At 56.6% G+C, this 21,872-nt stretch overlaps 1 protein-coding gene across 1 annotated transcript in view; it reads left to right on the forward strand.

The window, feature by feature from the left end:
* RYR1 (ryanodine receptor 1) overlaps positions 1-21,872 on the forward strand; it is a gene marked incomplete at its 5' end in the record, with an annotated part of 110,743 nt that overhangs the window by 51,890 nt on the left and 36,981 nt on the right. The window contains 28 exons of the mRNA XM_080828544.1: positions 370-444; positions 545-620; positions 948-1,071; positions 1,626-1,741; positions 3,308-3,375; positions 3,470-3,591; positions 4,063-4,112; positions 4,535-4,595; positions 4,692-4,930; positions 6,923-7,004; positions 7,536-7,666; positions 7,897-8,229; positions 9,149-9,389; positions 11,081-11,168; positions 11,247-11,339; positions 13,231-13,401; positions 14,926-14,985; positions 15,252-15,389; positions 15,904-16,016; positions 16,188-16,284; positions 16,551-16,657; positions 17,837-17,888; positions 18,020-18,088; positions 19,571-19,670; positions 19,945-20,024; positions 20,117-20,193; positions 20,759-20,832; positions 21,461-21,478. Coding sequence (XP_080684670.1) covers positions 370-444; positions 545-620; positions 948-1,071; positions 1,626-1,741; positions 3,308-3,375; positions 3,470-3,591; positions 4,063-4,112; positions 4,535-4,595; positions 4,692-4,930; positions 6,923-7,004; positions 7,536-7,666; positions 7,897-8,229; positions 9,149-9,389; positions 11,081-11,168; positions 11,247-11,339; positions 13,231-13,401; positions 14,926-14,985; positions 15,252-15,389; positions 15,904-16,016; positions 16,188-16,284; positions 16,551-16,657; positions 17,837-17,888; positions 18,020-18,088; positions 19,571-19,670; positions 19,945-20,024; positions 20,117-20,193; positions 20,759-20,832; positions 21,461-21,478 — 3,055 coding nt within the window. The remainder of the gene's footprint in view (positions 1-369; positions 445-544; positions 621-947; positions 1,072-1,625; positions 1,742-3,307; positions 3,376-3,469; positions 3,592-4,062; positions 4,113-4,534; positions 4,596-4,691; positions 4,931-6,922; positions 7,005-7,535; positions 7,667-7,896; positions 8,230-9,148; positions 9,390-11,080; positions 11,169-11,246; positions 11,340-13,230; positions 13,402-14,925; positions 14,986-15,251; positions 15,390-15,903; positions 16,017-16,187; positions 16,285-16,550; positions 16,658-17,836; positions 17,889-18,019; positions 18,089-19,570; positions 19,671-19,944; positions 20,025-20,116; positions 20,194-20,758; positions 20,833-21,460; positions 21,479-21,872) is intronic.

Raw genomic sequence — 21,872 nt, forward strand, 5'->3', positions numbered from 1 at the left:
GTCGGGGCGGGGTCGGAGTCATGAGGGTCGTGAGCGGCTAAACCAAGGGGCGGGGCCATGTGGGGGCGGGGCCAGGAAGGAAGTGGATATTGAGAGAGGAAAAGGGCCGAGGGAGGGAGGTGGAGTCCGAGGAATCGGAATGGGGAGGCCGGGAGCAGGGTACTGCGCAAGGCTGAGAGACCTGGGAAGGGAGTGCACCTGGGTCTGGAAAACCGCAAAGGGCAGAGGAGAGGAGGACGTGGGTTAGAGACAGGGCCTGGAGAGGGCGCAGAGCGGGGGTCTAGGGCCAGGTGGAAAGAGTAAACTGTGTTGCCGTCCCGGCTTCCGGCCAGCCCATCAAGCCCTCCCATCTCTCCCCCGTCCTCCCAGACTTATGATCCGCGAGAAGGCTACAGCCCCCAGCCCCCCGACCTCAGCGGAGTTACCCTGTCCCGGGAGCTGCAGGTGAGAGTCCTGATCCTTTATCTAGGGGCATGGAGGTGTTTGTTGGGGTTGGGGAGGACATCTTCTGAGTCTGGGCTCTGAATCTTTCGTCCTCTCACAGGCCATGGCAGAACAGCTGGCGGAGAATTACCACAACACGTGGGGGCGGAAGAAGAAGCAGGAGCTGGAGGCCAAGGGTGAGGACGCCCATCCCATCCCGCCACCAGACCCCTTTACACCAAAGTCCCCTAGTCATAGGCTCCAGAGTCATAAGGGTCTAGATTACAGTTGTGTGACTTGGAACGATTGCTTTCACCCTGCCCCTCCCCCCGCCCCGATAATAACAGCATCTACTACCATAGGGTTGTGGTGAGGAGATGACAATCACCTGAAAACCATGTTTTGGTTATTCTTACCTCTGTTTTTATTGCTGTAATTATGCATGCCCTCAGCTGCAAGAACCACGTCAATGAGAGTGGCCTGGGTCTCCCCAGCCCTCTGATATCTGGTCTTTGCTGTTCCAGGTGGTGGGACCCACCCTCTGCTGGTCCCCTACGACACACTCACAGCCAAGGAGAAGGCACGAGATCGAGAGAAGGCCCAGGAGCTTCTAAAGTTCCTGCAGATGAATGGCTATGCTGTCACCAGGCACGTGGGCTGCAAGCCTGACAGGGGTGGGGGGTGGCGGGTGGCGTGGGGGGGTTGAGGGGTGGGTGTGCGGGGGGAGTGGCGGGGGCGGGGAATGTGGGAGGAGCTAGCAAGGCAGAAACTGGGAAAAGCTGGGCTGGGGTAACAAGGCAGGGCCAGAGAAGGAAGGTGACTGCGGGGGGGGGGGGGGGCCAGAGAGGGGAGAAATCCCAGAGGGGTGGGGCCTGATTGTCAGAGAGGGGAGGGACTAAAGGGGGGGACCTGGGAAGGAGGCAAAGAGGGGTGGGACTTGGGGGCAGCTTGACGGCATGGAGGGGAGGGGAGGGGCTAAGGGGCGGGGCCTGGGCTGGAGAGGGGGACAGGGGTGGGGAGGAGGCCAGGAAGGTGGGGCGTGGAGAGGGGAGGCGGGGCCAGGGAGCATCCAGAAACTTAAGGGGTATATGGGGTGAAGCAGAAGCCTGCAGAGGCAGGGCCTAGTGAAGCAGAAAGGGAACTGGAGAGATTGGGAGACAGGGTGGGCCTTCCTCTGGGCTGACTCCTCTCTGTCCGCACAGAGGCCTTAAGGACATGGAGTTGGACACGTCTTCCATTGAGAAACGGTTTGCTTTTGGCTTCCTGCAGCAGTTGTTGCGCTGGATGGACATCTCCCAGGAATTTATCGCCCATCTGGGTACGGAGGAGGCCCTCCAAACTCCGGCCATACGTGCTGTTTCCCCTAACACCCCAGTTCATGCCTTTCTCCTTCCCTCCCCATCTCGTTATTGTGCCAGACATTGTTCCAGGTGTTGAGAACACTGTTCCAGGTGGTGAGAGCAGTGAACAAAACAAAGATCCCTGTCCGCCAGCATTTATATTCCTGTGGTGCATTCAGACAGTTGTACAGGTTTTTAAAGCACTAACGTGTTTTGGAAAGAAGAATTCACTAGAGCCAGCTAAGGAAGATTAGGAGTGGGGGAAGGTGGGGCTGGTTAAAATTTAAGTAAAGAAGACCGTGAAGGAGCTGGGAGGGAGCTGGCTGGAGGCTTGAGGAGAATATTCCAGGTAGAGGAACAGCCAGTGCAAAAGTCCTGAGAGGTCCCTGATGTGAGTAACCTGAAGCCCAAGTGGTTGAAGCAGACTGACTGAGGGAGAAAGTGTGAGGAGATGAGGGCAGAGAGGTGACAGGGCAGACCACGTAGGGCTTTGCAGGCATGGGAAGACTGTGGCTTCCTGAGAGGAATGGCACCGTGGGAGGGTTCTGAGCAGGAGAGGACGGTGACCTGCCTCAGGTGGTTCCCAGACTCCCCTTGGCTGCGCTGGGGACGGACTGTGGGCTTAGGGGCAAAGAGGGTGAGGACTGGGAAGATCCTGGCTCTCTCTTGAGCGCGAAGGCTGTTGGTGTGCCCTGCGCATGCCTCTTACGTCCCACTAAGAATCACAGCTGGCCCCTACAGTCCCTCCCAGCTTCCCCTGGAGAGCCACCCAGGACCCCTGGGCCCCCTCAGATGAGCGGCACAGCAGGACTCGCTCTCACACGTCTCACCTCAAGTCCCACATGCTGATCCTCTGCGCTGAGCACTTCTCAGCAACTCCCTCGCCTCTCTGTGCCTCAGTTTCCCTATCTGTCCACCGTAATCGGCCACAGTTCTGTCCCTTACTTGCTGGGTGACCCAGACTGAGTTATTGCACCTTAATTCCCTTGTCTCTAAAATGAAGGAGAGGTACCGACTATACAGCTCTCCAAGCTGGGAGGCAATTAGATAAGCACATTTCTCACAGTGCCAGTGACATAGCCAGTGTTTAATAATGGGAGCCAGCATTATTATTTCAGTAGTATTAATTATTACTGTCACCATTATTATTATCTGAAATTGATTTCCACTCTAAAATCAATTCGAATCTGTCTATGTTGATTTCCGGTTTCATTCATTTGTTCATTCCATACTGATTCAGTGCCAAATATCAAAGTTCAAGGAGAAAAGGACCTGTGAGGAAGGGGATGTCCTATGGCTTTACCCCATCCCAGTTTGTCCTCCCCATTTACAGCCTCAGGAAGGGTTTGATCAAGGAGTTAGGGGGATCAGTTGAGAGAGGGGAGAGAGCTTCGCCTCAAAGGCGGCAGAGTTTACTTTATACCAAGAATTAGTCTCCCATCTTTTCCTACCTTTGCCCTAGAGTCCCCCACCCCTCCATTGGAATGCCCTGAGTTCCCCAGCCTTGAACCCACTATGACCCCTGTTTTCCCCTCCCCCACCAGAGGCTGTGGTCAGCAGTGGACGAGTGGAAAAGTCCCCACATGAACAGGAGATTAAGTTCTTTGCCAAGGTGAGAGGTGGGCTCAGAAGCTGGAGGGGCTGGGGACTGGGTGGGCTCCCCTACCCTTCACTCAGTGCCCCTCATCTCTTCCCCCACCCCCCAGATCCTGCTCCCTTTGATCAACCAGTACTTCACCAACCACTGCCTCTATTTCCTGTCCACACCGGCCAAAGTGCTGGGCAGTGGTGGCCATGCCTCCAACAAGGAGAAGGAAATGATCACCAGGTGGGCTATGCTGTGACCTCTGACCCAGCCCCCTGACCTCACAGGATCATAATCCTGGACCCTTTCTGCCCAACCTTGGACCTTAGGGGCTCTGTACTGGGTGTTGGGCACGGACCATTCTAGCTGCAGAAGGACTGAAGGGTGAAGGTGACCAGCTGTCCTGTTGTGCCCAGGCCCGAGGGGTTTCCCAGGACATGGGACTTTGAGGCAAATGGGGCAAATTGGTCACCCAGTCAGAAAGGCAGACCAGCCTCAGCCCCCAGCATCCCCGTTTTTGCCCCGACTCTCCAGCTTGCTCATCTCCCTGGCCCCTCCCCACCCTTTCTTTCCCCTTCATTTTCTTCCCCCAAATCCCTTGTCCTCCTGGCTCTGTCTTCCGTCCCAGGCCCTCTAATTGCATCACGGCTGTCCTTGTCCCTCGATATCCTCACTACCTGTTGCCCCTGTCCTTCTGTCCCGTTCTTTCTTCAGCCTCTTCTGCAAGCTTGCCGCTCTTGTCCGCCACCGAGTTTCTCTCTTTGGTGAGTAGCTCTGCTCCCCCAGCTCTTCTCCCTAATCCTCCCTCTCCCTGCAGTCGCCAGCCCCACCCTGAAGAAGGAGTTCCTGGTTCAGGCCTCGATTTGAACAAGCTTCACTGTGTCCTTTCTCCCCACCTGGGAACCCCATGGTGGGGTCGTCCTGGGGACAGGGCTGTGACTGGGACAGCACTGGGCCCTGGCCTCATGGAGTCCCCAGGCCCGTAGGGACCCAGACTCATCACCAGACCGTGATGGCCCACAGGGTCCAGGCTGGGTTGGGGGAGGCACAGGCAGAGTGGGTTTAGGGAAGGACAGGGGCCTGTGGGGGGCGTCTAGGTGGAGGTGGGCCTGGGGCTGAGTTGGAGGTAGAGGAAGGCACTGCCCTCTTAGCCTTTCCTCCACCCTGGCCCGTCTTCCTTTTCCAGGGACAGATGCTCCGGCTGTGGTCAACTGCCTTCACATCCTGGCTCGCTCCCTGGATGCCAGGTATGGGGCGTGGTGCCCACTCCCACCCCTGTTCTCTGCTTTCCGAAATCGAGAATCTCAGATTCTAGAACTGGGGCGCCCTGGCTTCCCTCCTAGGACGGTGATGAAGTCAGGCCCTGAGATCGTGAAGGCTGGCCTCCGCTCCTTCTTTGAGAGCGCGTCAGAGGACATCGAGAAGATGGTGGAGAACCTGCGCCTGGGCAAGGTGTCCCAGGCCCGTACACAGGTGAAGGGTGTGGGCCAGAACCTCACCTACACCACCGTGGCCCTGCTGCCCGTCCTCACCACGCTCTTCCAGCACATCGCCCAGCACCAGTTCGGAGATGACGTCATCCGTAAGGGCCCTGGCCCCGAGGGCAGGGGTGGGGGCACCAATTCACCCAACATTAGCCCTCCCTGTGCGCCTGACAGAGCCCCCGGCTGTTTGCGTGTGTGGATTCATTGCTCTGAGCCAAGTGAATTGGTAGGTAACAGAGGAGGGAGTGAGGGTATGAGTTCAGCCGCTCTAACAAAAAAAAACAAATCACCATGGCTGAAACAGGACGGAAGGGTATTTCTTTCTCATGTAATGGTCTAGTTGTAAGTGGCTCAGCATGTCAGAAGCCCAGGTGTCCTCCATCTTTGTACTCTGCCATCTTGGAAATACCCGCCTTAGGCCTGTGGCCCGGGACGGCACATCATTACATCTTCACTCTAGACTGTAGCAGAGAAGAATCAAAGAGGAGGGCATTGCAGTCCTTATAAAGGAAAGACCTAGAAGCAGTCTGCATCACTCCTGCCTGACATCCATCTGGTTGGCCAGGATTTAGCATGTGGTCGCATGTCACCACAAGGAAGGCTGGGAAGTGGCCTTTATTCTGGGAGGTCGTGTGTCCAGCTAAATATTGGAGGTCTCTTACGAGGAGGAAGAAAAGAGCAGAAAAATGTTAAGAGGAGATATTGGGAGTCCATTAGTAGTGTGTGCCATGTGTATGCTCCCAAGGGGCACATACGGTGTGTGACCCAGCCTGGGGTCTTGGGACATAATAGTGAGCAACGTGCTTTTGTTAATGAGACACAGGCAAGACACAATACCCAGTGGGGTGTCAGGTACTCAAAGAGCCTTGCCAGATGTGGCCTGGACTATGGAGGAGCAAGGGGGGGGGAGGACAGGTGGAGCTGGTGGGACAGACGCTCAGGAGGCTGAGGGGATGGGCTGTGGCAGGGAGGCAGCCAGAGGGAGGCCCAAGGCCCTGGCCCGGGACCCGCGGATGGTGGGGCCCCCAGGAGACAGGGGTTGGAAGAAGTAATCAGTTTGGGGGAGATGCTGAGGTCAGACTTGGTGGGTGTGAGGGGCTCAGGGAATACTCTAGAAGGTGTCCAGGATGGGCTAGAGGGCCGGTGGGCTGTGGGGACTGGCAGATAGTGGGGCCCTGTCTCAGCTCACTGTTGATTTGAAATCACAATCTCTTGATAAAATTAAGAAAAGTTCCGCTTGGGAGGGGTTCTTCCCCCACCCCACATTTCATTTAGAAAATTTTAAAGTATCCAGGAAAGTTGGAAGAAGAGATTTGTTAACAGTTTGCCCCATTCACTTACCTTTTCGCTTTAAGGGTGGAAAGTGTTTATAAACCTTTTTGTTGAACTTTTGAACGTGAGTTGCACCCACTGTGACACCAGATCCCTGCGTCTCTGTCACGTAATCACAGTATCATCATCACCACGTGACCTGACTGTATTTAAATTTTCCTTGTTACCCTTCCCATGTCTTTGATTAAAAAAAAAAAATCAGAATCCGGTCGGGTTTCCCTTGTTGCATTTGGTTGTTGGGTCCACGTAGTATCTTGCATCTAGAACCTACCCCTTGCCCTCTTTTGGTCTCATGACATTTGTGAAGTTGTTGAGGTTCCTAACCTGGGTGGGGGGATTGGGGGTTCAGGGGATGGTGGATGACCTCAAATTATAGTCGGGATTGGGTGTGTGTTTGCATTTTTCTGCAAAGAGTGTGCATCACTATCATCAAAGAGACCCGTGACTCCTCTCTAAGGAAGGAACAACTAGCCTTTATTGAGTGCCTGCTGTGTGCCGTGTTCCAACCGGCCTCCAAGCATTAACTCTTTTGATCCTCACAACCACTCCACGAGGAAGATACTATAATTATCCCCATTTTACAGATAGGGAAACTGAGGCCAAGAGCATGTTGGTACTTGCTCAAGTCACAAAACTGGTAAATGGCAGGCTGGCTCTACAGCCCTGCTCTTACCCAGTATTTGGAGACGAGGGAGGAGGGCAGGGAGCACGAGTGTGGTGGGTGCATCCCTGACCTTCGCCCTCCCTCTCTCCCTCAGTGGATGACGTCCAGGTCTCTTGCTACCGAACGCTGTGCAGTATCTACTCTCTGGGAACCACCAAGAACACTTACGTAGAAAAGTAAGGAGAGAGAGCCATAGTTGGGGGCTGGCGTGGGTACTGTGGGGGCTCAGGGAAAGGAGGGAGCAGGAGAGATGTTCAAAGCTTCAACAGCAGGTGGGCTTGGTGGCAGCTGCAGTTCACCGAGGCGGCCACGTGAGGGCACTCAGGGGAAGGCCAGTGAAGGAAGTGGCCGCCTCTGGCTCAGGGGCCAAATTAGGCCCCAGGCACTGGCTGCCCAGGATGGCAGGTGCTCCCTACTGGAGAGCGAGCTTGCCCTGGCAGGGGGTGGTACACGGGAGCCACAGCAAGCTGGGGACACTGGGGAGGGCCCCGGGTGGTGGCCATGTGGCTGGGCTCTCCTGAGCTGGGCTCAGCCATTGGAGCAAGAGGGCACTTAAAAAGCCCAGGGGAAAGGCCGCCTCGGTGCCCTCAGTAATGGCAGCTCCTCTCGGGAGAGTTCTGGGGAGAGACACTTCTGTGGAGACAGAGGCTGGGACCTGGGAGCAGGCAGAGAGAGGGGCATGGGAGCTAAGTAGCCCCCTCTTCCAGGCTGCGGCCGGCCCTGGGGGAGTGCCTGGCCCGTCTGGCAGCAGCTATGCCGGTGGCGTTCCTGGAGCCTCAGCTGAACGAGTATAATGCCTGCTCAGTGTACACTACCAAGTCTCCCCGGGAGCGGGCCAGTAAGTGGCATGGGGCTGGGGCAGCTGGCAGGCCTTACCTTCTCCCCAGCACGGGGCCCCAGGGTGGGGGGAGCCCTGTTTGGGGGCAGTGTGATCCATTCTGGGTTCTGAGGGCTGAGGATTCCCCAGGTTGGGGGCACTCCAGAGCTTGTGGGGGGCCCAGGTTCATGGTGCAGACTGAGGTCTGGGGGTGATGGGTGAGAGCGCCCTGACTCTTCCCTGCACCCCAGTCCTGGGGCTCCCCAACAGCGTGGAGGAGATGTGTCCTGACATCCCAGTGCTGGAGCGGCTCATGGCGGACATCGGGGGGCTGGCCGAGTCGGGAGCCCGCTACACGGAGATGCCACACGTCATCGAGATCACGCTGCCCATGCTGTGCAGCTACCTGCCCCGCTGGTGGGAGCGCGGGCCCGAGGCGCCGCCCCCTGCCCTGCCTGCAGGGGCCCCCCCGCCCTGCACAGCGGTCACCTCTGACCACCTCAACTCCCTGCTGGGGAACATCCTGCGGATCATCGTCAACAACCTGGGCATTGACGAGGCATCGTGGATGAAGCGGCTGGCCGGTGGGTCTGGGGGGCACCGGGCCCCTGAGGCTGGGGCCAATGTCCTGGACCCCGGGCCCTTGGATCTGAGGGTCTGAGAGGGAGATCTCGGGGTCGTGGTCTCCTGGGAGTTGGGAGAGGTTGGAGTCAAGGTTTGCTCAGGGTCAGAAGGCCAGGGGTCATCCCAAGGGGTCAGAATCTCAGGCTCATGGGGTCTGGCGTGGATGGATGGGTCCTGGGAGTCCTCCAGACTGGATTCTGAATTTCCGGAGCCTTGGAGAGGGTAAGGAGCTGAATCAGAGGCATGGGTTCCTTATACAAAGGTTCAGAAAACCAGGTCAGGCATCAGGGTTCCTGATATGGATGGGGCTGTAGGTCAGAGGTCAAGAAATGAGTCTTTAAAGGGCTGGGATCCCTGGCTCAGAAGTTCTGTGTCAGGAATCGGGTCGTGCTAGGGATTGGGGGCTGGGAGCAGAGGCCAGGAGCAGAGGTCGGAGGCTGGAATAAGAAACCAGGCATCACAGAAATCATGCGGTGAGGTCAGGTTCTGCGTTTGGGCTAGGTCAGAGGTTAAAGACTAGAGTGAGAGGTCGTAGAGTAAGAGTAGAGTAAGGCATCAGGTTATGACTCAGTTTTTGGGGTCAGAGGTCAGGGGCTTCTGTCAGGCTGGGGTCCAGGTCAAGGGATATGGCTGGGACCAAGGATCGAGGGCTGTGTCAGAGGTCAGGGCCCGAGATCAGGAATGGGATCAGAGGTAGAAGCTGAGGTCAGGAGGCAGGGTCGGGCTGGGGTCCATGAGAACTGCTGGGGCCCAGGCATAGGTCAGGAATCATGGGCTGGGAGCAGAGGTCAGGATGGAGATCAAAGGCCGTATAGGTCAGGTGCTGGAGTTCGAGGCGGGCCAGCAGCAAGTCCCCGCACCCACCTTTTGCTCCTGCAGTGTTTGCCCAGCCCATTGTGAGCCGGGCCCGGCCTGAGCTCCTGCATTCCCACTTTATCCCCACCATCGGGCGCTTGCGCAAGCGGGCGGGGAAGGTGGTGGCCGAGGAGGAGCAACTGCGCCTGGAGGCCAAGGCCGAAGCGGAGGAGGGCGAGCTCCTGGTGCGGGACGAGTTCTCTGTGCTCTGCCGGGACCTGTACGCCCTCTACCCACTGCTCATCCGCTATGTGGACAACAACAGGTCAGTGTGTCCCCAGCCGTCCCCGTGCACAGTCAGCCTGACCTCCTGCCTCCCTGACCCCACCTGACCCCCCGCCTTTTGAGTGACTATTAGTTTTTTCTGACTTTCACCTGAACCCACCCAGCCTTCTGACCACCCCCCACCATTGCTTCTGGCCCCACAAAATCCAGCCCGCTAGTGTGCACGCCCCTTCCACTCCTTTATACCTGCTGAGGCAGAGCGCCTGGGAGGCTGCTGTGTCAGCTGTCAGGAGCCGCACTTTCCCCCCAGCACCGTCTCCAGGCCTGGGTGGAGGGGGCCTGATGGTCAGGCCTCCCTCCATCCCTGAGAGGAAGGAGAGACAGCCCCGAGCCAGCCAGCCTGGCTTCCCTCAGAAACAGGTCTTTAATAAAAGCAAGAGCAGGTGTCAGAAGCACTATTTAAAGAATTACTTTAAATCAGAAGCACTATTTAAAGAATTACTTTAAAGTAAAATCAGAAGCACTATTTAAAGAATTACTCACTCCTAGGGGCAGCCTGATCTGGGGTTAGTAAATACATTTCAACTCCAGATTCCATCCTGGTGAGAAAACTCGAAGATTGCATCAGGGCTTTGTAAGAAAGGGGGGCTGGGATTGATTAGTTATGTCTGTCACAGGAGCAGACATGGGAAACTATGGTCCGCACGCTAGATACGGCCGTGAACACCCATGGTTGTGCTCAGGAGGCAGGTACTGCTCTAGGATCAGTGCCCCAGAGGCGGAGCCCTGGGTCAGAGAACCTGAACAAGTAAATCGTGGGGGCTGGGGTCGATTAGTTATGTCTGTCATGGGAGCAGACATGGGAAGCCGTGGTCCTCATGCTAGATACGGCCGTGCACACCCATGGTTGTGCTCAGGAGGCAGGTACTGCTCTAGGGTCACTACCCCGGAGGCAGAGCCCTGGGTCAGAGAGCCTGAACAAGTAAATTGTGCATTCATGGTGTGGGATACTACATGAGAGCGAAAATGGGCCAACCCTTGCAACACACAACAGTGTGGGTGGATCTCACAAATATCAGATTGAAAGAAGCCAGGAAAATTCCAGACATTATCATCTATTTCTGTGGCATTCAAGAACAGACAAAAATAATTCATGTTCGGGGTGCCTGGGTGGCTCAGTGGGTTAAGCCTCTTCCTTCGGCTCAGGTCATGGTCTCAGGGTCCTGGGATCGAGCCCCGCATCGGGCTCTCTGCTCAGCGGGGAGCCTGCTTCCCCCTCTCTCTCTGTCTGCCTCCCCCTTTCTCTCTGCCTGCCTCTGTCCCTACTTGTGATCTCTCTCTCTCTGTCAAATAAATAAATAAATAAAATCTTTTAAAAAAATAGTTCATGTTCAGGATGAGAGTCACCAGGAGGGAGGGAGTGGCTGGGAGGGGCACGGAGATACTTCTGGGTTCTGGAAGTGTTCTGTTTCTTGGCTTGGGTGGTGTTCACCATGTACTGGTTCATCAAGTTGATTATGTTGTGCTTCCATAAAAAGGTACGATAGAAAGAAGAATCCCTTTTTTAAAGGAATGGTTAAGATTTTCAAATCATCTGAATGGCCAGATTACCCTAGAAAACTCCATCCCTCCCACTGGATGGTCCCGTCCCCTGAGAGCTCTCTATGAGGTGTCCCCTCCAGAGGGGGTCCCTGCCCCCATCCCTCACCGGCCCCCTCCCTGCCCATCCAGGGCGCACTGGCTGACGGAGCCCAATCCCAGCGCCGAGGAGCTGTTCAGGATGGTGGGCGAGATATTTATCTACTGGTCCAAGTCCCACGTGAGTTCCTGCCCATTCTGCCCTTCCTTGCCAAGACCTCGACACTGCGGCTGATCCTGACACTGCTTCTCCCTCCAGAACTTTAAGCGCGAGGAGCAGAACTTCGTGGTCCAGAATGAGATCAACAACATGTCATTTCTGACTGCTGACAACAAGAGCAAAATGGCCAAGGTGGGTGCTTTGCAGTGAGAGGACTTGGTGGGGAGGGTGGGAGCATCCTTCAGGCCTTCCTGCCTGACCCCTTCACCCAGCCAGCCTGCCCTGTCCTGGTCACACTCCCTGCAGCTGTCACCACACCCCATATCTCCCTCCTCCTGCCTCCCCATCTGTCTCTTCCCTTACCCCATCTCCCTCCTCCTCTTTTTCCTTCCCCCCATTTCCTCTTCTTTCTCCATCTCCTCTCTCCTCCCCATCACCCTCATCCCATCTCCCCCCTCCTTCCTCCACATGTCCCTCCTCCCCATCACCCTCCTCCTCAATGCCCTCTTCTCCCACCTTTCCCTTCCTCCATCTCCCTCCACGCTGATGTCCTCTTCTCCCATGTCTTTGCTCATATCCCCATTACCCCATGTCCCCCCCTTCCTGTCCCCTTATACTTCTCAGAACTGCCCTCTTCAGGGTCCTAAGAAACAAAGCCACCCGCCCTGAGTCAGGGTCTGGAAATGCCCAGCTAGGGGATGTGTGTCGGGCTGGGGCAGGGGAGCTGCCCACTTGGCAGCCGGGGCAGGGTAGGGCCCACTTGGAGTTGGGCCTGGGGTTCTCTGAGGGACCAGGGTAACCCTTCTTGTCTCTGTCTGCCACCTGATGAAGCAGGCGGGAGATGTACAGGTCAGCCCCATGTCTGGGATCTTCCGCATGCCTCTTGGCTTATTACCCTCTTCTCCCCTCTCCCCAGCTTCTGCGTCCCCCTGCCCCTGGTCCCCACCCCTCATCCTTGGCTCCCAGCCCCCAGCCTCTCCCCCACCGCCCCCATCCATTCCCTTTCCAACACTCAGCTTTTGGCAATTTAACTTTTTTTTTTTTAACTTTTGTTAAAAAAAAAAAAACAAACCAACAACAACAACAACAAAAAAACCCCAACACACCTCTGAGCTTTTCCCAAAGCATTGTGGTCTGAGGTCACAGGGAATGGGAATGGGGTGGGCCAGGCACGCGCATGGTTGGGTTTAAGGCTTGGGCTCTGGGACCAGATTGACTTGGGTTCAGATCCTGACTGTTGGCAGTTGGCTGTGCGACCTTAGTCAAGTGTTTTATTTTTTTGAGCCTCACCTGGCATCTGGCCAGTGGCCCCCCGCCCTGGGGCTCTGTAAGGACCCAGTGGGATGCTGCATGTGGCCTCAATGGTGGCTTGGCACATACGTGGGCCATGCTCCGTCCTATGAGCCGGGGTGGATGTGGCCAGAAGCTTGTCACTGGGGCTTGTCAGAGCTTGTCACTGGGGCTTCTCTTTGGCATGACTGGGATGGCCTTGGCCCAGGGTCTGCACCCAAGGCTCCAGAACATGGCTGTGGGACTCTGTGCCCCGTGTTTCTGCTTCCAGATCATTCTGGATCTCTCTTCCATCTTCTGTCTCCCCGTCTCCTTGTCTGTCTCTGTCTCTCAGCATCTCTCTTTTCCTTCCAACTTCTTTTGTCTCTTGAGACTTCATGATTCTGCATCTTTCTTTCATTCTTGGGAACTCACTCTTGGGATATAAAGTGTCAGGTTGAGCATGTTGTGGGGGTGGGGAGGTGTGGTGTGGAAGTCTTTAGGGGATTCTGGAAGAGACTGCCAGAGGTTGAGAAAGGCCTGGAATTTGGGGAAATCTGGAAGGGTCTGGGATAGAGGCTGGAAATTTGGGTTAGACAGAGGCTTGGGTCTGGCACAATCTAGGGCGAGAGCTGGGGGCCTGCAGTGAAAGATCAGCAAAGTCTGGGGTGGAAACTGATGGGGGCCCTGAGGTGGGGGAGGGGACACCTGGCACCCAGGATTTGGGCTGGAAGGTGGACAGTTGCAGAAGCCTGGGCCGGGGCCTGGGACCAGGCTGGGAGTTGGGCTAGTGCTGAGCCCCCTATCCCCACAGTCAGGTGGCTCAGACCAGGAACGCACCAAGAAGAAGCGCCGAGGGGACCGGTACTCTGTGCAGACGTCCCTGATTGTCGCCACGCTCAAGAAGATGCTGCCCATCGGCCTGAATATGTGTGCGCCTACGGACCAGGAACTCATCACACAGGCCAAGAACCGCTATGCCCTGGTGCCTGCACCACCCCATGATGGGAACCTGCCAGCACCTGACCCCACACCCCACCAAGCCCCTGGGACCCTTTTGAGTCCCAAGGATCCCCCTGGGAGCCCTCTCTTGGGACCCTAATGAATCTTTCTCAAGGACCCTGAGGACTCATGGGGTCCCCTAGGATGTCCCAAGGCTTTCCCCAGGATGCTGGGGGATACTTCCAGAACCCTAGGACCTGAGGACCCTAACTGGAACCTAGTTAGGAACCGAAACTCAGGAGTCTCATTAAGACCGGTGGGGCCCAAGGACCATAGGGAGCCTTGAAGGACCCTACTGAACGCTGCCCCCTCCCCGACCATGCCTGACTTATTAGGACCCTGTGGCCCTGCCAAGACACCATGAGCCCTCCTGAGACTCCTCTCAGTTCTCCACCAGGACCTCCCAAACCTCCTTGGGATCCATCGAGTCCCCCATGATCCCACTGGCTCTCCCCTGAACCTCTGGGTCCCTACTGAGCTCTCCAGCTCATCACCTCTTTCCCTTGGGGCTCTGGTGACTCCACCCTCTGGACTCTGTTGATACACAAGAGCCCCCAAAGACTTGGGTTCCAGTGAGCACTCTGTGATCCCAGTAGCCCCCCAGGACTGGCTGCTTCCCCAGAACCACACTCAAGCCTCGGACGCTTCAAGATCCCCGAGATGGGTTGATCCCACCACCCTCCCCCAACTCTCCTAAGCCCTCTGAGACTCCAAGGAGGCCTCCCAGGATCCCACTTACCCTTTGTACGGGCTAACAACCCCCATGCTTGTCAACCATAGGGATCCTAAGAATCCCCCCAGGACCCTGCCAAGCTCCCCGACAGCCTATTAACCGCTCGGGGGCCTTGAAGACCACTGACTCCCACTGGTATCACAAACACCCCCTTTCCTGGAACTCTAAAGACTCCTTCCCTCAGGACCTCAAACTCCTCCTAGGACCTGTTGGGTCTTCCCAAGAACCCAAAGAGCCCTCCAGGGCCCCTCTGACCCCTCAACTTGGTCTTTGAGGGTCCCTCTCTCCTGGGGATCTCAGGAATTCTCCTTACTGACCCCTCCTTGGGCCTCCACAGAAATACCACTGGTGACTTGATCTGCTCGATCCCTCATGACCTCTGCTGATCTCGCCATTTCCCTTACAACTCCCTCACCTCCTCTGATCCTCAAACACTCCCTTCCCACCTCCCAGCCCCACTTTAACCCTCCTCTGACCCCCCAGTCATCCATCGGTGGCCTTATTTGACCTTCGAGAACAATCTCTCATTACTCCCTACCTCCTCCCACACGCCAAGCCCCTCTGGTCCTTACTGTCTCTTCAAGGTGCATCTGTGGCCTCTAGGACTCCCTTCGGACCATTCCTGACCTTTGGACCCTTTCAGTTGCTCCCAGAACCCAACTCCCTCACACACATACACACCAGCTTCCGGTGTTGGGCCTGGAAAGGAACGGGATGTGGGTTAAGGAGGATGCTGGGCCATCATGGTGACCCAGCCTCGCCATGTCTCCCCAGAAAGACACAGACGAGGAGGTCCGGGAGTATCTGCAAAACAACCTTCATCTTCAGGGCAAGGTACCTTTCTTAATCTGCAAGCGAAAGGGGCATGTTTAGGATAACAGCAACTGTAAGGGCCAGGTACTCTTACTCCGTACCCGGCATTGAAAGAGGGACCTTAACTTGTACTCACCCACTGAATCGGCACAGCACCCACAGGGGGGCGGAGCAGCCAGAGGAGCCCACCTCGCACGCGGAGGGGCGCTCACACGAGCCTGGCTGGGGGACAGGGAGCCGCCCAGGGAAGGGCCCTCACGCGGTCCCCCTGTCCTTCCTTCCCTCAGGTCGAAGGCTCCCCTTCTTTGCGCTGGCAGATGGCCCTGTACCGTGGTGTCCCGGGCCGCGAGGAGGACGCCGACGACCCCGAGAAAATCGTGCGCAGGGTTCAGGAAGTGTCTGCGGTGCTCTACCACCTGGAGCAGGTGGCTGGGGCTGGAGCGGTCTCGAGGGGGCGGGGCCGAAGCATGGATCTCTGGGCGGGGCCTTGGGTCTGTGGGCGGGGTCTGAGGAGGAACTTTGGGTTTCTGGGTGGAGCCTGGAGTTTAACTCTAGAATGGGAATTTGGCTCCGGGACAGGACCTAGTGCCCAAATCTTGGGCCGAGGGGTGGGGCTGGAGACAGAACCTGGGGTCTAGAGTGGAACCTGGAATCAAGACCCTTGACTCAGGGCAGGACCGTGGGTGGGTCATGGGATGGTGGCGGGCCTGGCTAGTGACCAGGCACCTGTGGATGGGGCCTAGGAAAGGTGGTGTGGTCTGGAATTTAAAGCCCAGGGCGGAACCTTGACTCTGTTGGCACAGCCAGCGTGTTCCTCTGTAACCGCAAGTTGGGCCTGAATTTGGGGCTAGACATGCGTGGGCAGTTTCGCTCCAGGGCGGGGAGTGGGGATCAGGTCAGGGGCAGAGTTTGGGGATGTGACAGATGGCCGCCCCCCAGATCGAGCATCCTTACAAATCCAAGAAGGCCGTGTGGCACAAGCTCTTGTCCAAGCAGCGCCGGAGGGCAGTGGTTGCCTGTTTCCGCATGACCCCCCTGTACAACCTGCCCACGTAAGACCCCCAGGGAGGAGGGAGGCTTGGGGGCGGTGGAGAAGGGGTGGCTGAGGAGGCGGGAGGAGGGGGCGCCACCACGATGGGTCCCGGTTGGGGAAGGTGGATGTGTGGGAGGACAGCGGAGCGCGGGCCACGGTCTCGGGGACGCCGCACGCCTTTCCCCTGCAGGCACCGGGCCTGTAACATGTTCCTGGAGAGCTACAAGGCCGCGTGGATCCTGACTGAAGACCACAGTTTTGAAGACCGCATGATCGATGACCTTTCAGTGAGCTGGATGGGACCTGCCTGGGAGTGGAGGGGGCAGGGCTGGATTGGGGGTGGGGGCGTGGCTAGTTTGCTGGCTGCCCACTTCCATTGGTCACCCTCCACATTGAGGGGTATGGGAAAGGCGGCCGCAGGCTTGGGGAGAGACAAGGGGAAGGGATTATACGTGTGGGGGCAGAGAAAAAAATCTAGCCCAGCAGGGCTATGGCGGAGGGAGACAGGAGGGGACTCTAGAAACCCCTTTCCCAAGCCCCACGCCTCCCCCAGAAAGCTGGGGAGCAGGAGGAGGAGGAGGAGGAGGTGGAGGAGAAGAAGCCGGACCCCCTACATCAGCTGGTCCTTCACTTCAGCCGCACCGCCCTGACTGAGAAGAGGTGAGGACCCTTCCTGCGTCCTATCGCCCTGCAACCTCCCTGTTCCTCAAGACAGACCCTCTGTGTCCCCCGGGAGCCCCACAGCTGATTTTCAGTGTCATTTTCCCCTGACAGGCCCGGGCCGCTGTGCCCCGTTTTGTAGGCTGAGCGCTCTTTGCAAGCCTTCTCTTCTGATAGAGCTCACGTCACAGGCAATATTGATGAAAGTTTTGTCTTGCTCGAACAAAATCAGTAGATTATGAGAAGAAAAATCAGCATATTATAACAGATTTTCAATAAGGTGGATTGTTTAATTTCCAGACAGGACCACATGCTGGGCAGAAAGGAGAAAGTCTCTCCCCGCCCCCCCCAGTAAGATCAAGATATTTTTATCCAAAAAAAGGCACTCTCCTTGGCAGACCTCTGCACAGATCTCATTGGCCAGAATTCTGACCTCAGGCCACCCCCAGCTACAAGGGAGACTGGGGCACCCAGCGCTCTGTTTTCCATCCTTTGGAAAGCCAGGACTCTGGAGTTAGATCAGGTAGGCCTGAGTCACAGCGCAAGCTGTGGGACTCGGCCAAGAAGGATCTTAGTGGTTGCTGTTGACTTATCTGTAAAATGAGGCTAGTAATAGACCTACCTATCTAATCCTGTCTCAAAATAATAGGGCTATCGTGAGGATTAACGTGTTATGACAGAGAGAAAGCACTTAGAACAGGGACTGACCTAGAATAAACACTCAATAGGTGTTGGCCACTACTCCCATTATTACTATTTTCCATTATTATTATTATTATTATCATTATTATTAAGGTCCAAGAGGGTGGTTGGTCATAGTTGTCAAATGAGCCAATAGCCGGATGCTTGCTCCAGGCATCATATACACTATTTTCACAAGCCCAGGGAAAAGGGAGCCCCTCTGCCGATCGCTCCAGCAAACCTAGAATGAATTCCAGTGGACCCGCATGAAGCACAGGACCATCTTGTCCCTATTACTGAGGCCAAGCCTATTGAATGTGCTGATTGGCTTAGTCTCAATCACACACCCCCTCTGGCAGTGGACGGTGGACCCTCCAACCCCCAACTACACAGCCCGGGCATGGGGAGGGGTGGCTCTCCAAGGGGAAACTGGAAGCGGTCATAGGATGGGGGTCCTCGCCACTGGGCCCTGACCATCTCCCCTGCTTACTTCCTCAGCAAACTGGATGAGGATTACCTGTATATGGCGTATGCCGACATCATGGCAAAGGTGAGGTCCTGTCCCCATCCCAGGCAGGTTCCCTTCTCCCCAGCTGCAATGCCTGCCCGCTCAGAGGGCTTGGGGTGAACTAGGGGATCTCCTCTGTTCACCGTCATCCCTAACTAATATCCTGTCCCCAGAGCTGCCACCTGGAGGAGGGCGGGGAGAATGGCGAAGCAGATGAGGAGGAAGTGGAGGTGTCCTTTGAGGTAGGTGGGGTCAGGAGGTCCCTGAGGAAAGGACTAAGGGAAGTCATTCCCTGTTCATTCAGGCTGTGTTCACAGAGTAGTGCTCTGGGCCCAGCCCTGTGCTGGGTCATGTTGGGGACACAGCCGCGACTGTTGGTCACCTGGGGAGAGACAGATACATCAACCAGACAGGAACAGCAAAGATTATTCACAGTGGTGGTAAGGGAGGCTCAGGCAGAGTGGGCAGGGCAGAATGGGGGAGGCGGGGGAATCCAGGGAAGCTCAGGGGGACACAGGCCGGGGGAGGGGAGTAGTTATGGGGGCTGGGGAAGCCCAAGCAAGGGGCCTGACCCACCCTGGGGGGAGGGTTCAGGGAGGGCTTCTCAGAGGAGGAGATGTCTGAGCAGGAGGATAAAGGGAGTGTGTCTGGGGCACCTGGGTGGCTCAGTGGGTTAAGCCTCTGCCTTCAGCTCAGGTCATGATCTCAGGGTCCTGGGATTGAGCCCCACATTGGGCTCTCTGCTCAGCAGGGAGTCTGCTTCCCTTCCTCTCTCTACCTGCCTCGCTGTCTACTTTTGGTCTCTGTCTGTCAAATAAATTAAAATCTTTAAAAGGAGTGTGCCAGGGGTACCTGTGTGGCTCAGTGGATTGGGGCCTCTGCCTTTGGCTCAGGTCATGATCCCAGGACCCTGGGTTTGAGCCCCACGTCGGGCTCTCTGCTCAGCAGGGAGCCTGCTTCTCCCTCTCTCGCTCTGCCTGCCTCTCTGCCTACTTGTGATCTCTGTCTGTCAAATAAATAAATAAGATCTTTAAAAAAAATAATAAAAAATAAAAGGAGTATGCCAGAGGAAGAAAAGGGGAAACATGTTCCAGGAAGGGGGAACAGCATATGCAAAGGCGAGGCAGTGAGAAAGAACTGATAAACATGAAGTTAACCCATCCGTTCATCATTAAGGCAGTCAGCAAACATTTCCCTGAGTTTCTTAACGTTTTTGGTGCCTGGGTCTCTTTTAACATCTAGTGAAGCCTTTCTTAGAATCATCCTTTTGGTTTTTTAAAGGATTTTATTTATCTATTTTGGGGGGCATGAGTGGGGGAGAGGGGCAGGGGGAGAGGGAGAAACAGACTCCCCGTTGAATGTACACCCTGATGCGGGGCTCAATCCCAGGACCCCGGGATCATGACCTGAGCCGAAGAAGGCAGACGCTTAAACAACTGAGCCACCCAGGCACCCCGACCTCCTAGAATGTGTCTTTGAACCCCTTGGGGGTCCACGGGCCCAGGTTAAGATTGCTCCATGTCTGGCCCCATGCTCTGAGGACAAGAGACAAGTGGTAGGTAGACTTCAGTGCCAGGGGACAGAGAGAGCTCACAATTAAAGGAATGAGCCCGCAGATACGGTTGGAGCAGGGAGTGCAGGGCTGAGGGCTGAGGCCGTGAGGGGCAAAGGCTGGGCTACTGAGCCCAGACTCACCGGGCCCCACGGGCCTGGCTCCGCTGCAGGAGAAAGAGATGGAGAAACAGAGGCTGCTGTACCAGCAGGCGCGGCTGCACAACCGGGGAGCCGCCGAGATGGTGCTCCAGATGATCAGTGCCTGCAAAGGTGCCTTCCCGCAGCCCGTCCCCAGTCCCCCCCGGCCCCCCGTTTTCCTGGGGACCCCATGGCTCACTCTCCCACCCTGCCTGCCTGGGCCTCGCAGCCCAGCCCTTGCACGTCCCACTCGCCTTGCAATTTCTTGCTCTTCCTTCACTATGGCACGCGACCCCAGCCCCTTGTCCCCCGTACCTGGGGACGGCCGATGGCTGTCTTCCGGTGGGTGGAGAACAGGGCTCCCAGATTGAGCGAGCTGTCTTTGCCCCACCCCCACCCGCTCCAGGAGAGACGGGCGCCATGGTGTCCTCCACCCTGAAGCTGGGCATCTCCATCCTCAACGGAGGCAACGCAGACGTACAGCAGGTAACAGGAGAAAGGACCTGGGAGGAAAGCACAGAGCTCTGGAAGCTCCCGTGTGACTCCCACTTCCCCCACCGCTCCCGCCCCCTCTGTAGAAAATGCTGGATTATCTGAAGGACAAGAAGGAAGTGGGCTTCTTCCAGAGTATCCAGGCGCTGATGCAAACATGCAGGTAGGGTCGACCTCCGGGCCGGTTAAACACCTTTGGTGTGGCTGAGGCCCCGCCCCTGGTACCGCCTCCAGGAACACAGACCCACACTCTAAGGTGTACCAGGAGGAGATTTTCACAATAGTAAGAGGCTTAAAGAATGGACAGCTGGAACCAGAAGCTTGTAGTGAATTGAAGGGGCACTCAGGCAGCAAGGAATCGGGGCTCTCTTCCGGTGACCCCCATTCATGTGACTGCTACTGTCCGCCTTTATTCTCTTCTGTCCACTGACTTTCCCTCCCCACCCCCCCCAAGCTTTTGCTAACTGAGGGTTTCTGTTTTCTCCCGATTCCAGCTTGTACATATGTCATTCCAGCCCCACCTTACTTGACAGCGGCTGCCACGTGCCTTCTCCCAGTTCTGTTTGTGCTTCTGTGCTTCTTCTTGATTTCAGCTCATGCATGCTTTACTGTGGATCTCTGCCCAAACTGGGTGTGGGGGTGGGGTGGGGACGCGGTGGCTGCGGAGCTCTGGGAGAGCGGGACAGAGGCCTTAGCCACCTACCCCATCTTTCCCTTCTTTCTCCCAGCGTCCTGGATCTCAATGCCTTCGAGAGACAGAACAAGGCAGAGGGGCTGGGCATGGTGAACGAGGATGGAACTGGTGAGGCCCTCTCTTGGGCTTCCCTCTCCTGGGACGTCCTCTTCCTTCAGGATCGCCCCCTCGCCCACATTGCCCAGAGCTCCCTTCCTCCTAGACAGCCCCACCCTACAACCATCCCCAAGTTCCACCCCCCCCCCAGTGGTCCCTAATCGTGCCCCCACATTCCTCCAGGGTCTCCCTCCTCAGGGTCCCCACCGCTGGCTCTCCTTCCGTCCTGTGTTCTCCCCCCGCCTCCCATCCCCACACCGACCGGACCCTCCACACGCCCCAAGTCTCCCACCCTGGTTGCTGTTCTCATTAATGCCCCTAATCCGGGTTAATTGAGTCTCCTCTTTGCCGTGTTGTGATGTGTCTAACTTTTCTGCCCTGATCCTCGCCTCCTGCCTCTCCACCTCTACTTGTCTCTCTCTTTCTCTTCCCTCTTCTTTCTCTCCCTCCACTTTTACCCCCCATCTCCTACTCTGTCTCCTTATGGTTCTGATCCTCTGTGGTCGCTCCTCTCTCCGTATTGATGTCTTCGTCCCTGACTGTGTCACTGTTTATCTGTGTCTGTTTCTCTGTTTCCTTCCTGTCTCTCTTTTTCCCTCTTTTCTCCTGCTTCCTCCTCCCATCCTGTTGGCTGCCCCAGTCATCAATCGCCAGAACGGTAATTCCCCCAGCCCATTCCCCTTGCTATGCTACTGCACCCCTCCCTTCTAACCCCCAACCGCCCCCTCCACCTGGGGGCTGAGGATCTGGGACATCCAGGGAGGGAGGAACCCTTCAGTGATGGCGTCATGCCCGCAGAAAGTCTTGAGCAGGAGACTAAGACTCGGGTCCCAGATTAGCCACTAACAACAACTGGAGACTGTGAACAAGTCTCTTACTTTCTATAAGCCTGCTCCCCGCTGTGTAAACAGACGCTAGAGAAGATGGCAAAGATCCCTTTCCAGCTAGACGTTCTCAGGCTTCTAGACCCAGATTCGCAGTCCCGGGGTGGGGTAATCCCCACTGCCGCCCACCCTGCTCTCTGCGCCCGCGACCCCAGATTGGTCAAGTCT

This window comes from Martes martes (assembly GCF_963455335.1).
Source record: "Martes martes genome assembly, chromosome: 17".
Lineage (NCBI taxonomy): Eukaryota > Metazoa > Chordata > Mammalia > Carnivora > Mustelidae > Martes > Martes martes.